At 46.3% G+C, this 13,612-nt stretch overlaps 1 protein-coding gene across 5 annotated transcripts in view; it reads left to right on the plus strand.

Moving 5' to 3' along the window:
* MXI1 (MAX interactor 1, dimerization protein) overlaps positions 1-13,612 on the plus strand; it is a 57,981-nt gene extending 44,369 nt beyond the window's left edge. For all 5 annotated transcript variants that reach the window (XM_072871628.1, XM_072871629.1, XM_072871630.1 and 2 more), the window contains 3 exons: positions 8,849-8,963; positions 10,167-10,338; positions 11,716-13,612. In XM_072871628.1, the coding sequence (XP_072727729.1) occupies positions 8,849-8,963; positions 10,167-10,338; positions 11,716-11,879 (451 nt within the window). In that variant the 3' untranslated portion in view covers positions 11,880-13,612. The remainder of the gene's footprint in view (positions 1-8,848; positions 8,964-10,166; positions 10,339-11,715) is intronic.

Here is a 13,612-nt window from a genome sequence, read left to right on the forward strand (position 1 = left end):
TGTTTAGACCTCGGTGCATTTGGCAGCTGAATTCTTGTTCCAAAGGGTTTGCAATACAATGTCAGAGAGGAGGCTAGAAACAAAAACCTGGGCAAGATGAAAGATGAAGGCTAGTGATAGCAGAGTGGAGCAAACAGTCCAGCCTTTGCAGGGCTGGTCAGAGTGAAAAGGAAGGTAATAGAGACTTAGTGCAAGATGAGAACAGTCCTACTCCCTGAAGGGTCCTCTGAGATGAGAGTAGGACCCCGAGTCTTCCAGAAGTGTCCCGTTCACAGCCGTGCCTGCAGTGCTGTGGCCTTGAATGCGTGGAGACTCTCTCATGTGTCCACATAACTCAGGGTGTTCGTAGGCTAACCCCTGCACCCGCCGGACGTGATTTACACTGAATGTCTGCACATTGTGGACAGACTGAACAACCTTTGGGAGATATAGCCAAAAGTGTCTATCATCTCTCCATATTGCAACCCAGGAGACACCTGTCCTGCAGGAAAGCCAGATCTTTCAGCCAGATCCGCCATATTTCACCAAGGGGTTGGAGAGTGCCTGATTTCCCCTCCCTCCATCCCTTTGTTCCTCTTTTTTGGTTTTGGAAAGCCTTGAAGGAATTAATTTGCTTTTAAAATCATAATGAAATTAGGAGAGTCCTCTCAATAACCTTCAGTTTTATACTTAAAGGGATCTTAGGAAAGGGAGAGACCTTGACAGTTGTGTGACAGAGAGAGGTGGGGAGAGCATGTCTCCTTCCAGACTGCAGTAGCAGCTTAGAAAGACCCATGTTGGAATGGACCAGTGGTGGCAACAGACCACTTGGCACAAGGTTTGTTGGTCTTGCAGCCTCTGTTTGCCAAGAGCCTGAAGCTCTTCCAAAGTTGAAATCAGTGATGAGTCTTCCCATCTAGAAAAAGTTGGGTGTAGAAGTAATTTCTGCGTGCCTATGGGTGTGCGCTTGGCCATATGCTAGCTCTGAGGTGCAAGGCCATGCAGGACTTGGGGACAGTCAGGGCAGAGTTTGTAGGACAGCCTCTTCCAAGGCTTACAATGGAGAGTGTGGGCAGTGTATTTTAAGTTAAGTTAAAATACTTGCTTTATGCTTATCTTAAGGCTTGTAGCTTCTATTCCAGATGTGTAGAAGGGTTTGTGTGCTACAAAACTGGCCATTTTTTCCAAGTATTTCAGTTGTTTGGTAAGATGCTTCCTTTCCCAGTGTACCTTGTCTTGGTTTTGCGACTGAGGTAGCCTTTGAACAAAACGCTGGTGTTGCAGACTGCATGAATACATTGCTGTTTGTATTTCATTTCCGCCTATGGGCTTGAATCAGGATGCTGCTTTCTTGAGCACTGTACCACCAGTTATCTCCCTGTTATGCATCTTGTCACCAGGCCGCAGTGCATTGATTTGTGTGACTTTGAAAAGCTGCATTGCCTTGTTTTTTTGTTTTTATTACTATTATTGTTCTTACTATTGTTTAATCATGGGTCTCTTCATTTGTGGTTTGGTTTTCATCTGCCCTTGATTTGAGAATACAGTTGGGTGCATGTTCATCTTTAACTTTTGCAGATAGATCTGGTATGGTTAAGATCAGGCTGGAAATGTTGCCCATAGAACTTTTTTGTTCCTTTAAATTCCTATTTATAATACATTGTCAAGTCTTTTTATTGTCAGTCCTAAATTTTCATTTCTTTGTTTATTTTAAACGATAGAAAGGCTTAAAAAATGTAAAGATCTAAAGGCTTTTTTTTTTCCAATTACTTTTTCATGGTACATTTTATTAGCATTTGGAATACGAATACTCTTACATGCCAGGGAGCCATCGGTAGAAATTGACTGGCAACAAAGAGGCAAATGAGCAAGTATCTCCTTCAGCTGGGAGCAAGCGCAGGAAAATAAATAATCGTGAGAAGAGACCTGATTTTTAAAATCAGAAAGCAAGGCTTGTTCTGAATGATTTCACAGCTTAGGTGGAGAATATTAACTTTTAACTGCATGTTTCTGAGCCAGATTTCCTTCTAAAACAGGTATCTCGTCTCTGGTGTCCTGAGCATGGGGGTGAGCGGGTGTGAGTGTGTTTATTGCAGGCTGGCTGGACGCCACCGCAGCTTTATTGCGCGTGGCTGGAGGGCTCGCAGCAATTGCATAACACGCTGCAGCAGAGAGAGCACGGGCTCGGCCCCCAGCGCCCAGCTGCCTCGCCATTCCGGGTCCGGGAGCTTGCCAAAACCTATTCCTTCACTGAAGACAAGCGTTCAGTAAAGCAGGGGGTAGATATGGTTACAGAGAGGGCTGGGCTGGGGGTTAGAGACAAGAGTAAGGAAAAATCATCAAGTCATATGATGGCTGTTAGAGATAAGCACGCCTCTGACCTGTGAATTGCTTTTAGAAGGAAACCATATTTTTCCCCGTTTTCCCTGCCCTGTGGTTTTTGCATGTGTTTCTCATTACTTTTATCTGAAAATCATTCTCGTCCAATGAATTATTGATGTGGGGTCACTTGCGTTTCTCCAGGAATTGCTTTCTTTAACCACTGATCCCTCCTGAATTTTTTAAGCAATCTATTAGCTCTGAAATCCAAACAAAGTTTCTAATTTCAGGGTTAAATTAGACTCAACGTTGAAAAGGTGTAGAGGGAAGAGGAAGAGGGCAGAGGGAAAGGATGATAGTGTCCTTTTCTGTGTTAGGATCTTCCTTCTGCTGGTTCTTTTGGTGGTTCTTGTTTGGTTTGGTTCTGTTTTTCTAACATCTCTTGGAGATCAAGTGACTGATTTAGCCTCAGTGGGACTTGAGCATATTCCTAATGTTAAGCACATGCTTAAATCCATTATTGAATTCAAGCCCTATAGACCTGCAGGCATAGTACAAAAATATCTGGGAAATGCTTTTCTTTTGCCTCAGATGCTCCCTTCTTTCAACATACAAAAATCAGAATTCAGCATTTTGAAATGCTGCTGGAGGCGAGTTGGTCATTTCCTGCTGGGAGGGAGGCTTGATCTTTTAAAGAGAACGTGTGTGTCTGTGTGTGTGTGTGTGTTTTGCAGATGTTCAGGCCTTGATTCAGCAAAGTCTATCAGCAGCGTCTGACTAGGGGATAGCGCTGAATCTGGTAAACCTGCTGCTTCAGAGCTGAGTGTACACGTGTGTTTGACTGACTCCTCAGCAGAGAAAGTTTCTTGTCTCAGTTTCCATTGCTTCTGCCTGTGGTAGAAGCTGGAAGAAAAATCCCACAAACCCAAAACCTGTCCTAGCAAAGAAGCTGCTAGGGATGTAAACATCTCCAGGGATGGCTTCCTGATGGTTGTACCTGCAGCCATTGCTGCAACATTCACAAGAGGAGGATGGACCCAAGCAGGGGGGGTCCCCCACTCGGCAGGGGGTGCACAGAGGTTTGGCTGAGCCCACCAGGACCCAGGGAGGGAAGCTGCCGGTGGCCTTCTAGCCCTGGGCTGGCCCTCATAGGGGGCTCCTCAGGCGTTGAAGGTAGGTAGGTTTCTAGCCCCTGTGTAGCCTCTTTGTGACCAGCAGACACAAGGCTTGGAGCTGTCACTGCAGATCCCTCAGCTCTCTGGGTACTCCCCAGGCAGGGAAGAGGCTGGTGGATTTGTTCCCAGCTTGCTGTGGTGCAGCATGGTAGGGTAGGTTGATTCCTACCCCAACCCCTCAAAAATGTCCTCAGAGGATTGGGGAAGGAAATGGGGACTTTTTTTTGCACCCACACCTTTTTCTGCACTGCAGTTTCGGTCCAGGAAAAAGGGAGCCCAGTTCCTGCAGTGGGATTTGGGTGCATATTGTACAGTGAGACAGCTGAAGCTGTGAGCAAAAAGCACACATAAATAAAGGCTTCTTCCCTGTGCTTTATATAATCAGAGTGGATGATGTCATTGGGAGCCAGAGAGGAGAGCAGGCTGTGAAATTACAGCCCTCTGCAGCCAGGCAGAGCCAAGTGCAAGGAGGGGCTGCACGGAGCAAGGGCCAGGCTCCTGTCTGGCAGAGGCTCAGGACAGAGGGCCTGGGGGCTCAGGCTTGGAGGGGAGCTGGGGGGCTAGAGGTAGATAATCCAAATATAGTCAGAAGCTCTCACACAGGCACAAAGTGAAAGGGGGGGGAACAGCACGTGCCCAGTGGGCAGCAGTGGGGCTGCCGTTTCAGTGGCCAGCAACCACCTTCTTCCATGTTCAGACACCTATAGCTTGTTGTGGATCAGCTGGGAGGGCTATGGGGCTGCTGGGCTTGCTCACCCCTCTTCTGCATCAGTCTCCTGGCCCATCTGTTTAGGGGCTGATGTACCTTTTCCCACAGCAGCTCCTGGCAGAGCAGAGAGGGCATCCTCATTCTGCTTGCCCTCCACATCCCAGAGGAAGTTGCTTCTAGGCTTCTCTTGGCACCGCACAGGGGAGGAAGCAGAAGCGGCAGAGGGGCTCTGTCCTAAGCCAGAGTTGCCAGGTGGAACGGGATAAAAGGTTGTCTTCAGCTCTTTGGGACAGAGAGGTGCATGCTAGGCTCTGGTTTTCTGAAGCCTCTCGGGTGCTCTGCTCCTTTTCTGGCCACCCTGATGCCCCACATGGGAATCTCAAACAGGCATCTTCCCCCTCATCAGGCTGAGCAGGAGCGGGGCACTGGGATGATCTCTTAGGAAAGAGGAGAGCCCCCTCCTTTCAAATCCTCCGTGGATTCCTTCTTCAGCACATCCAGCATCTACTGTGCGCTCAGGATGCTGCTGTGAGAGCCTGATTTTTTTCCAAGGCCGCTTAGGCAGGAGAAAGGGCTCCAGCTTTTCCCATCTCCCCTGCAGCTAGCGTGCAAAGACTTAGGCCTCAGCTGAAATTGGAATTCTCCTTCTGTCATCCTCTGTCTTCCCCAGGATCAAGGCAGTGAGAGGCAGCAGCACTTTGCGCCAAGCCCAAGTTGTTTCTCTGTTATATAACAACATGGGCATTTAGACTTGTTTTTCCAGATATTGGCAGATGCGTCAAATATTGGCATAATCCAGTAGTTTACATGGAAAGCCGTCTGGCTCTGTCTGGAGCCTGCACAATGCTTGTATTTTCAATGAATACAAGAGCCTGCAGCGTTGTCAAAGCCACGTTGCAACAGAGTCCAGGTAAACAAGGAGAAAAGACATTCATATCATGGCCTGACCTGTGGGATTACAGCTGCCCAGGTACAGCTCCAGGACTTGATAAGAAAGATTAATAGGTTTGTGATTGCTTTCTGTCTGAAATGGTCTTTTAGCTGAGTTTGCTGTGATGCTTTTGAGCTCAGGATTTTTATTTCTGGGTTTTACTGAAGCCACCCATCAGTATGCCAGACCTGCCTGGGTGCTCTGTGGTTTAAGAACCCATCATGGTCCACTTGGGCTGCTGGAAGTTGAGAGAGGTCAGGGACTGTGACCAGGTTAGATTTTAAAAATAAAAAGGCAATGTATTGAACACTGCAGAGGGGAGAAAGCTGGGGAAGCTGTTTGATTTGATCCCTCTGAAGGAAAGCAACATGCTTGTGTGCCAGGACCGTCTGGGGGCTTGGTTGCTCTTCGCTGTCCCAGCTGCACCAGGCCAGGGAGCTCCCGAGTGGCTCTGCCAGTGTTGTCCCCAGCAGTGGGAGGTGACTGCTGGGGCTGAAGGGCCCGGCTCTTCCCGGTCTGCACCAGCCTGCGCACCGAGGCTGGCCCGCTGCTGTATGCTAATGTAAAGCCCTGTGTATTTCCCTCGGTTAGGCTGTGGTTGGAGATATAAATGCACTTACGTTTGCAGTGGCATCAAAACTCAGTGTGGCTCAGCTCTGAGTGCAAAATAAGGGGAAAATCCAACAGCAGCACAGAATTGATTGCTTTGGTCAAACCTCTTCCAAACCTGCCTTGGCTCAGCCAACGCCACCTGCCCCTGAAGTGTGCTCGTTGCCCATTGCGTGCTATGTGCCGTTGTGAGCTTATCAGCTCGCGCTCACACCCTCTGTCGCAGGCAGGTGTCCCCTCCTGATGTGATGGCCGGTGTGCTGGCAGAGGCCATCACCCCTGCTGCGGGCCACAGCCTTTGGCCACCAGCCAGCAGAGCCGCTGGCAGGAGTGGCTTCTCTGAAAACTGTCTGCATGAGCCTGGGCCAACCTTCTGGGTTTTGAGAGCCAATGTGGGGATCCAGAACTGGGGGAATGTCCCCTCTGGGGCCATGCGTGCTGGGGAAGTAAGTCTCTGCCAGCTTTTCCAGTGTCCTCATGAGGACAGACCCTCTGACTGCTTTGTCCTCTCCCTGCCCTTGTCAGGGCCTGCATTGCTCAGTAACCTTTGATCCACCGTGGTCCTGGGGCACAATAGGAAGTGTTTCAGTGCCCAGGGTTTTATTACGTGGCTGGATCTTTGCATATAGCTTTCAGGTGCTTAACGCAGTTGTTCTCATTGAGTCTGCACATAACCTAGCTTTTGACGTGGCAGATCAGTGCCATCCTTTTAACCACTGTCTCGGCAATCCAGCCAGTGCTCTCTCCTGCCCGAAGCTGATCACTGGTTCCAGGAATTGCAGTTCCTGGTGCAGCGCCTTCCCCAGTTCCTGGTAAAACCTCCAGTGCTGAGACTCAGCCCAAAGCTCAGGCTGTAGATGTGTTGTCCATTTCTCTCTGTATTCAGGAGTGGACTGTGATATGTTTAACACTGGTTAGATGTTGATTCCCCAAACTTTTTGTTTTGTGTTGCACAAATAATTCAGTTTTCACCGCGGGCTGGGAGCTGCCCTTGGCCAGCAGGGCAGGGGACAGTCTGCAGTCCCTACCTGTAGCAGGTGCTATGTAGCAAGTCCTGTTAGGTGGTACCGGCCTTGCTCTTCAGCCCCCAGATCTGTGCACACATCTTTAGTTCTACTCAAGCTGCATTTTTAACTTGGGCTGATCCCATAGGTGAAGTGTATGACTGGTGCTCGTACTCGAGCTGTGAAGAGACACATGCTGCTCTGTGCTGCAGCTTGACGGCTGTGCTCTGACAGCTCTGACTCAGTGACTTGCCTCTGTGGATGTTCAGGAAGTCTGTGGCGTAGCCAAAAATGGGTTCAAAACCCATAATGTCTTTAACCACAAGATCCTCCTCCTCTTCCTTTCTCTAGCTGCAAGAAGTCAGTGTCCAGTCTCCTGTGGGATGGCATGAACTATAGTGCCAGTGTGAAACAGCAATGCTTTTTCATTGCTGGCCCTACAGGTCATCATGGGACAATGGGCAAACACCTGTAGTGGGTGCACACAACTCCTGTTGATCAAGCTCTACGTTGAAAATGGGCTTCCAGGTAGAAAAAAATCCCCCTGTGTCAGCCATACGGGTTTAATGTCAGTGGGGTTTGTCCTAGAACAAGCTGAGAAGTGAAAGATGAGATTGATGTGATTACCATTTATGCAGTTTGATTTTTGGATTATGATTTCCCTTTCCCCACCCCTCCAGTTGTTAATATTTAATGAAAAACATGTGTTCTTCAAGGCCCTTGCTGGTCATATGCAGCCCTGTGGCTGTTTTTGAGACAGAATGATGGACCCTTTGTAAAGAGATTTATAATAGAAACAGTGAGGAGCTCATAGCTACAGCACCGCTAGTGAACACTCCCCTGCGCTGACAGTTCATCAGCAAAACCCCTGACCCTTCCACCCTTAATCATCCTTGCTTGTCACTGACATAATTGCCTGATTACAGACTCCTCTCCCCCACCCCTTTCAAACTGGGTGCAATAGTGAATTTGAAAAACAAATGGAAATGAACTGTCCATGCTCTTTTTTTTTGTTTTTTTTTTTCCTTTTCCTTCCCCTGCATTGAGATGGATCAGGCTAAGATTCAGTTTCTTTGTGCATGAGCAGGGGCTGGGATAGGCTTTCAGGACTCTTTTGCACCAGTGTTTCTTGCATGTGAATGGTGGAGCTGATGTCATTGTGTTATTGATTGGGATGACAAGTTTGGACATAAATCATTAATGTCTGGGAAAGAGAGAGGGAGGGGAAAAAGGCAACCCACACTTGATAGTTTTCCATAAATCTGCTGTTCATTCCTGCATACGTGATACAGAGGAGGAGACGGTGAGAACAGTTTTCTTGTGCAGCCCGAGGACAATGTGCTTTGCCACTGCTGCCTGAACCATTTTCCCCAGAACACGTTTCCATATTCTGCAGAAAATGGCTCATATCATCAGCAACACTGTCGTGCTTGAGCCTGTCTTCGTAGACATGAGCCAAGGTCAGAAGACTGCCCAGGGGAAGGTCTTGGGTTCTCTTGCTCCCACAGACCTTGCACCCCCAGCAGCATTTCAGACCTGGGCCTGGGAAGGAGTAAGAGTGCAGTTCTTGGGAACTACCGTCCATCTAGCTCCTTTAACTGCCAGCAGAGATTGTTTGGGTGTTTTGGGCTGACCATTTTTCTCATTGATCTTCTCGATTTTGTGCAAAATGTGGTGCTTAGATGAGTTTATAGCAAATGTCCCTGAGCCAACAATGCACAAGTGTGCAGGGGGTAGCAGTTATTCGAAACTGCTTTCACAAAAGTTCTCTGCAAAACAGACATCAAATAGCTGAGAGAGAGGAAACCCACGAGATACTTGTACCATTTGCCTGTGTGCCTTGCCCCTGCACAAAGTTCATCCAGATGAGTCAGATTATCAGTTCAGACAGCAAGAAAATAAACAGTATCTGTCAGAGGTTAGCAATAATGCAATTATGGGTGAGCAGCTGATGTTTGCAGTGTAAATAGTTTAGTGGCAGTCTGTCCTGGTACCTGTGGGGAATCTTGTGATGTATGGAAAGAGGGAAACATGAAAACTGCCTCGCAGGAGGCAAGTAGAAAAGGAAATGACATTCCATTTCTGAAAGCATAGCTCTGATCCTCCTTTTCTCCCCTTGCAGCCGAGCTCACCTCCGCCTGTGTCTAGAACGCTTAAAAGTTCTGATACCGCTAGGACCAGACTGCACCAGGCACACAACGCTTGGGCTGCTCAACAAAGCCAAAGCACATATCAAGGTAAGAGCTGCTTTTCCCAGCTGCTTTCAGCCCGGGCTGTTGAGAAGTGCAATTCAGTCGCTCACTCTTGCTGCCTAGAGGTAACTCTGCTGAAGGAGACTAACACCTTTTTTTTTTTTTGGGGGGGGGGGGGGGGGAGAAGCATGCAGGCCTTGCCCCCTTGGCTAATCATTTATCATTACTACAAGCCACATTGTTAGAAGAGTCCATAATGAACTTTAACTACGGAAATTATTGATTTGGAGAGCAGGGGTCTTGTTCTGTATTGTGATTGTTCGTTGACAGCTGCATCCCTTTAAAGGAAAACATACCTACTGTTGAATGACTGCGTTTTGATGGGAAATGCAGCTTTTTTCCTGATGTGCTAGTGAGTTTCCACTGCTGAAGCATTAGCACAAACCACAAGAGTGTGAAACAGGGTTAGCTTGCTGGGGTTTCATGTGTGAACCTGCCAGCTAGCCCAGCGCTCTTCTAGAGTCACTTTTGGCAAAGCGAAGCATGAAAAGAAAATGCAGCATTGACAGTATCTGGAAGAGGCTGAAATACTTTGTCGCAGGTCAGGATAGCAGGAGGGAGGATGGGTGATGAAGGAGAAAAAGCACTGCCGAAGGGACAGAGGTAGCCTGAAATGACTCCTCCTTATGCAGTGTGCTTGTCGTAGGAAACAAAGAACAGTGCCCTGGTAGATTTCCTAGTTGTCATCAAAGAAATCTGTAGTAGGTTATATAAATCGCTTACTGAATAGAAAACTGTTTCTGAGAAATCCTACTAAACCATGCAGCAAGGAACACAGAACTCCCAGGGCACGTTTTTATGTTACAGTGGATCATAACAAACACTGAATTGGTTTGGTTAAGGGAATTGAGGCCCCTTCGTGGACAGATTTGGTAATGCAAGTGGCTGAACCCATGTGGAATGACCCACAAACTGCTACAATTCAAATCGTTTCCCCTGGAGAGGCTCTGTCCTCAGAGGCTTTTTATACTAATGTGTATGACTTATCGGGACTTGGGAGGTGGAAAAGATGTGAGGAGATGGCATTGTTCTTGGAGACTGCAAGGCACCTTGGTTCAGGGCTCTTTTGCAGCGTAAATCCTTCTGGAACCTGGGAAGGTCTAAGCGAAGCAGGTGGCTGGGAAGTGGAAGTGGGAGGGAAGGAGAAGAGGATGAAACTAATTATTGAGTCATATTTGATCATGTCAGAAACTTGAAGAGGCTGAGAGGAGAAGCCAGCACCAGCTTGAGAACCTGGAACGAGAACAAAGATTCCTAAAGAGAAGACTGGAACAACTACAGGGTCCTCAGGAGATAGAGCGAATACGAATGGACAGCATTGGATCTACCATTTCCTCGGATCGCTCGGACTCGGAGCGAGGTAGGTGTGCTGAACCAGCACTGAATCCTCAGGACTCTGCGAAGCGAGGGCATGAGATTAATCCATTTCTTGTCTCTCAGCTACCCCCTTCTTATGGCCTTTGGTATTTAGGCTACTGATTTTGCTCACACACATGCACATACACACACACACACATATATATGAAGAGTTTAGTATTTTGTATGAGTTCTAATTAAGTCTGGAAGAAGTGTTGTTATTGTCAACTTGAGCTGATTTCTGTGGCATTTAATGTGACCTGTTTCTCTGAAAAGCTCTCTAAAATGCCAAAGTATTAGTTAGGAAAAATAATGTGATCACAAGATGGTAGCTAAATACCTGATGGTGAAGTTGAGATATCCATTGTGCTCTTTAGTCTACTGAATCTCAGCAACACAAAGAGGAAAATCTAAGAAGATATTAGTGGGACTGAAACGGATGTAGCGAAGTAGCATCCAGCTTCTCATTCTGTATTTGGGCCGTGGTATAACCAAGGTACCATGGTATAACCAAGCAAACAGAACCGAGCAAATTGCCTCTTAAAATTCCCGGAGTCATTCTACACACACACACACATTTTTTTCTTCCAAGCTTCCCATAGAGTTCATCTCATCAGTTACAAATGGATAGAGATGATCTGAATGGCTAACTGAACTTGGATAATTTTCTTTTTTTAAATATCTCTGCTGTGGAAAGATATTTAGGCACAGTAGATGGTTTGATACTGACAGACCCAAAGATGCTGTATAGTTTGGGTGTGAGTCTGTAGCTTAAAAAAACCCAACCTTTTGGAAAATTCCTAAACAATATGGGAACCAAGATATCTGGTTAACTAGATGTCTGCTTTCTAAGTCTTTCTTAAAGATAAGATTTTTGTTCTAAAGTCCACTGAGCATCTCTGAGAGTAACCCAGATCCCCATGGTAATGCATTGTAATGACCTATGTGAGTGGTCCCGGCTTTGGCAATGTAATATCAAGCAAGTAGCATGTTCTGGGGTAACGTCATGCTCCATTTTCTCTGTTGCCTTCTGTTTTCTCTGTTTCTTTTTGTTTCCAACACTGGGTAGTAGAGCTGCAAAGAAAGAGGTATCGGAACAAGTTCAGTGTGTGGGGTGGCCCACCTATGCTGATAGTGTGGCCTGCATGCTGAAGGAGTCAAATACCTTTGCCAAACCCCTAAGAAAAACTCCAGGCTGGTATCTAGTCTTTTTATAAATCGTGTCCACAGCCCATCCCATTCCAGGGAGAACACTGAAAGTCTTCCTGCTGGACTGCTGCTTCATCGCTGACTGGGGGAGTCCTAGCAGCTTGCTGGCTTGAAGGGAGCAGCTGGGTCTGTGGTGCTAACCTGTGTGCGTTTCTCTCATTTTCCTTTTTAGAAGAGATTGAAGTGGACGTTGAAAGCACAGAGTTCTCCCATGGAGAAGTGGACAATATCAGCACAACCAGCATCAGTGACATTGATGATCACAGCAGCTTGCAGAGTATTGGGAGTGACGAGGGTTACTCCAGCGCCAGTGTCAAGCTCTCGTTTGCTTCCTAGAACCAAGTGAGACAACAGTGCAGGGCGAATGATTTCACTGGGGTGATCAAACTGGGTCCTAGATGCCAGTATCCTCTTTCAGAAATGACATATTGACAGCTAGTCCTGGAGAGACCTGTATATAAAGCTTTTTGGGTAAAGGAAGCCTCCACAGAAACCCACATCTGCTCATTTGGTCATGTAACCAATCCCAATTCCTGCTGGCAAAAAGTTAGACCAAACACTAGTCCCTTTGAAGTCAGTGAAATCCGTTTGTTTCTGTGGGACCTGGATCTAGACCTTAGTGATGAAACACTTTGTTTTGAATTTATTTGTTTGAAAGAGGATACTAGAGACTCATCCCTCTCTTTCTGTCATGAGATCTGAGAAATGTCAGAATTTCTTATATTCCATTCAGGTTGAACAACCTAGTTTAGGCCCTTCTGAAGAGCTTTTGTGGTCCTAAAAGGACCGTGTCCTACAGTTTATCACAATCCAATGCTGTCGTAATGTACTAGGAAATCTAAGAAGGCTTACGTAGCCTAGGAATAACAATGACAATAATGATTAAGGTCTTGTTCTGTGCCCAGAGAGAGAGGGGCAGCAAAGAGAGATGTTCAGGAGAGAACACCATTCAGCTCAGCTTTCTGTTGGACATCATTTAAAAAGCAAGTACCTCTGATGCGTGGCTAAAGCAAGAGGTACGCCCTTGTAATCTACCAGCACATCGTGGGCTGTGCCATGCCTCAGGCTGTGGCACCGACAGCAGATCTCCCGGTAGGTGCGTGCTCATACGCAGGCACACAACCAGCTGAGGACAGAAAGAAACCAGCACATGCGAGAGGTGATATGCCAGAAAGTCATGCCCAGATACTGAGCCACTATGACCTTTTTATTTGAAGAGATTTTTTGATAAACATTTGTAAATGTGTTGGGAGGGAAAACACCCCAAGTCTGATGCGTCTTTTTAGAGCTTGTCCGTATGAAACCTTAGATGTCTTTTATATGAATTTATGCCATGAAAAGATCTCTGTTTTGATGAAGCACTTGACCCAATGAAATGCAAAGATGCTTTTTGCCATGCACGCAATGGATGAAGGCTGTGCTAGCTGGAAGAGGCCAGGTTTGGTGGGGGTTTCTTTGGTTTTCTTTTTAGAATCATTCCCTTTGCTGACTTTTGAAGTTCCAGTCCAGTAGTTAACCTAGTTAAGCTCAGCACGTCTCTCATGTTAATGTAACGTTTTGACTGCACGTCCTGTTCCCAAGGGCCTTGCCATCTCATCTGTGCAGGTGCTGTTAAGAGCTATTATAGCAAATGTTTTCTAATTTTCTTGGAGACGAGCATTCTAACCTGCACTTTGAGGGCTTTGCTTTTTTTATTTTTGTCTTTTTAATGGCCAGGATTATTTTGTTTTCCAAGTTTAAAAAACCTTAATAGAGTCCTCACCTATGGCATTGTTTGAAACTTTGTATATCTTTAAGTAATTTAACTACCCCTCATTACTAAGAAAAAAAAGATGAAAAATGCTTTATAAAATTCATAACTTATTATTGCTGATTTGAATGGGTTGTTAATTTCAGTCCTTTAGATTTTATTTTATTGTTTTAGGTAGGGTTGGGCAAAAAGAGGAAAAATAAAATAAAAAAATAAAGACAACCATATTTAGCAGTGCAGTGGAATTGTGTTTAAATGTTAGCATATGGTCCCCATTAAAGTAGCACTTTAACGCCATTAAACATTTCTGTATCTGAAA

This window comes from Ciconia boyciana, chromosome 8 (assembly GCF_034638445.1).
Source record: "Ciconia boyciana chromosome 8, ASM3463844v1, whole genome shotgun sequence".
Taxonomy (NCBI): domain Eukaryota; kingdom Metazoa; phylum Chordata; class Aves; order Ciconiiformes; family Ciconiidae; genus Ciconia; species Ciconia boyciana.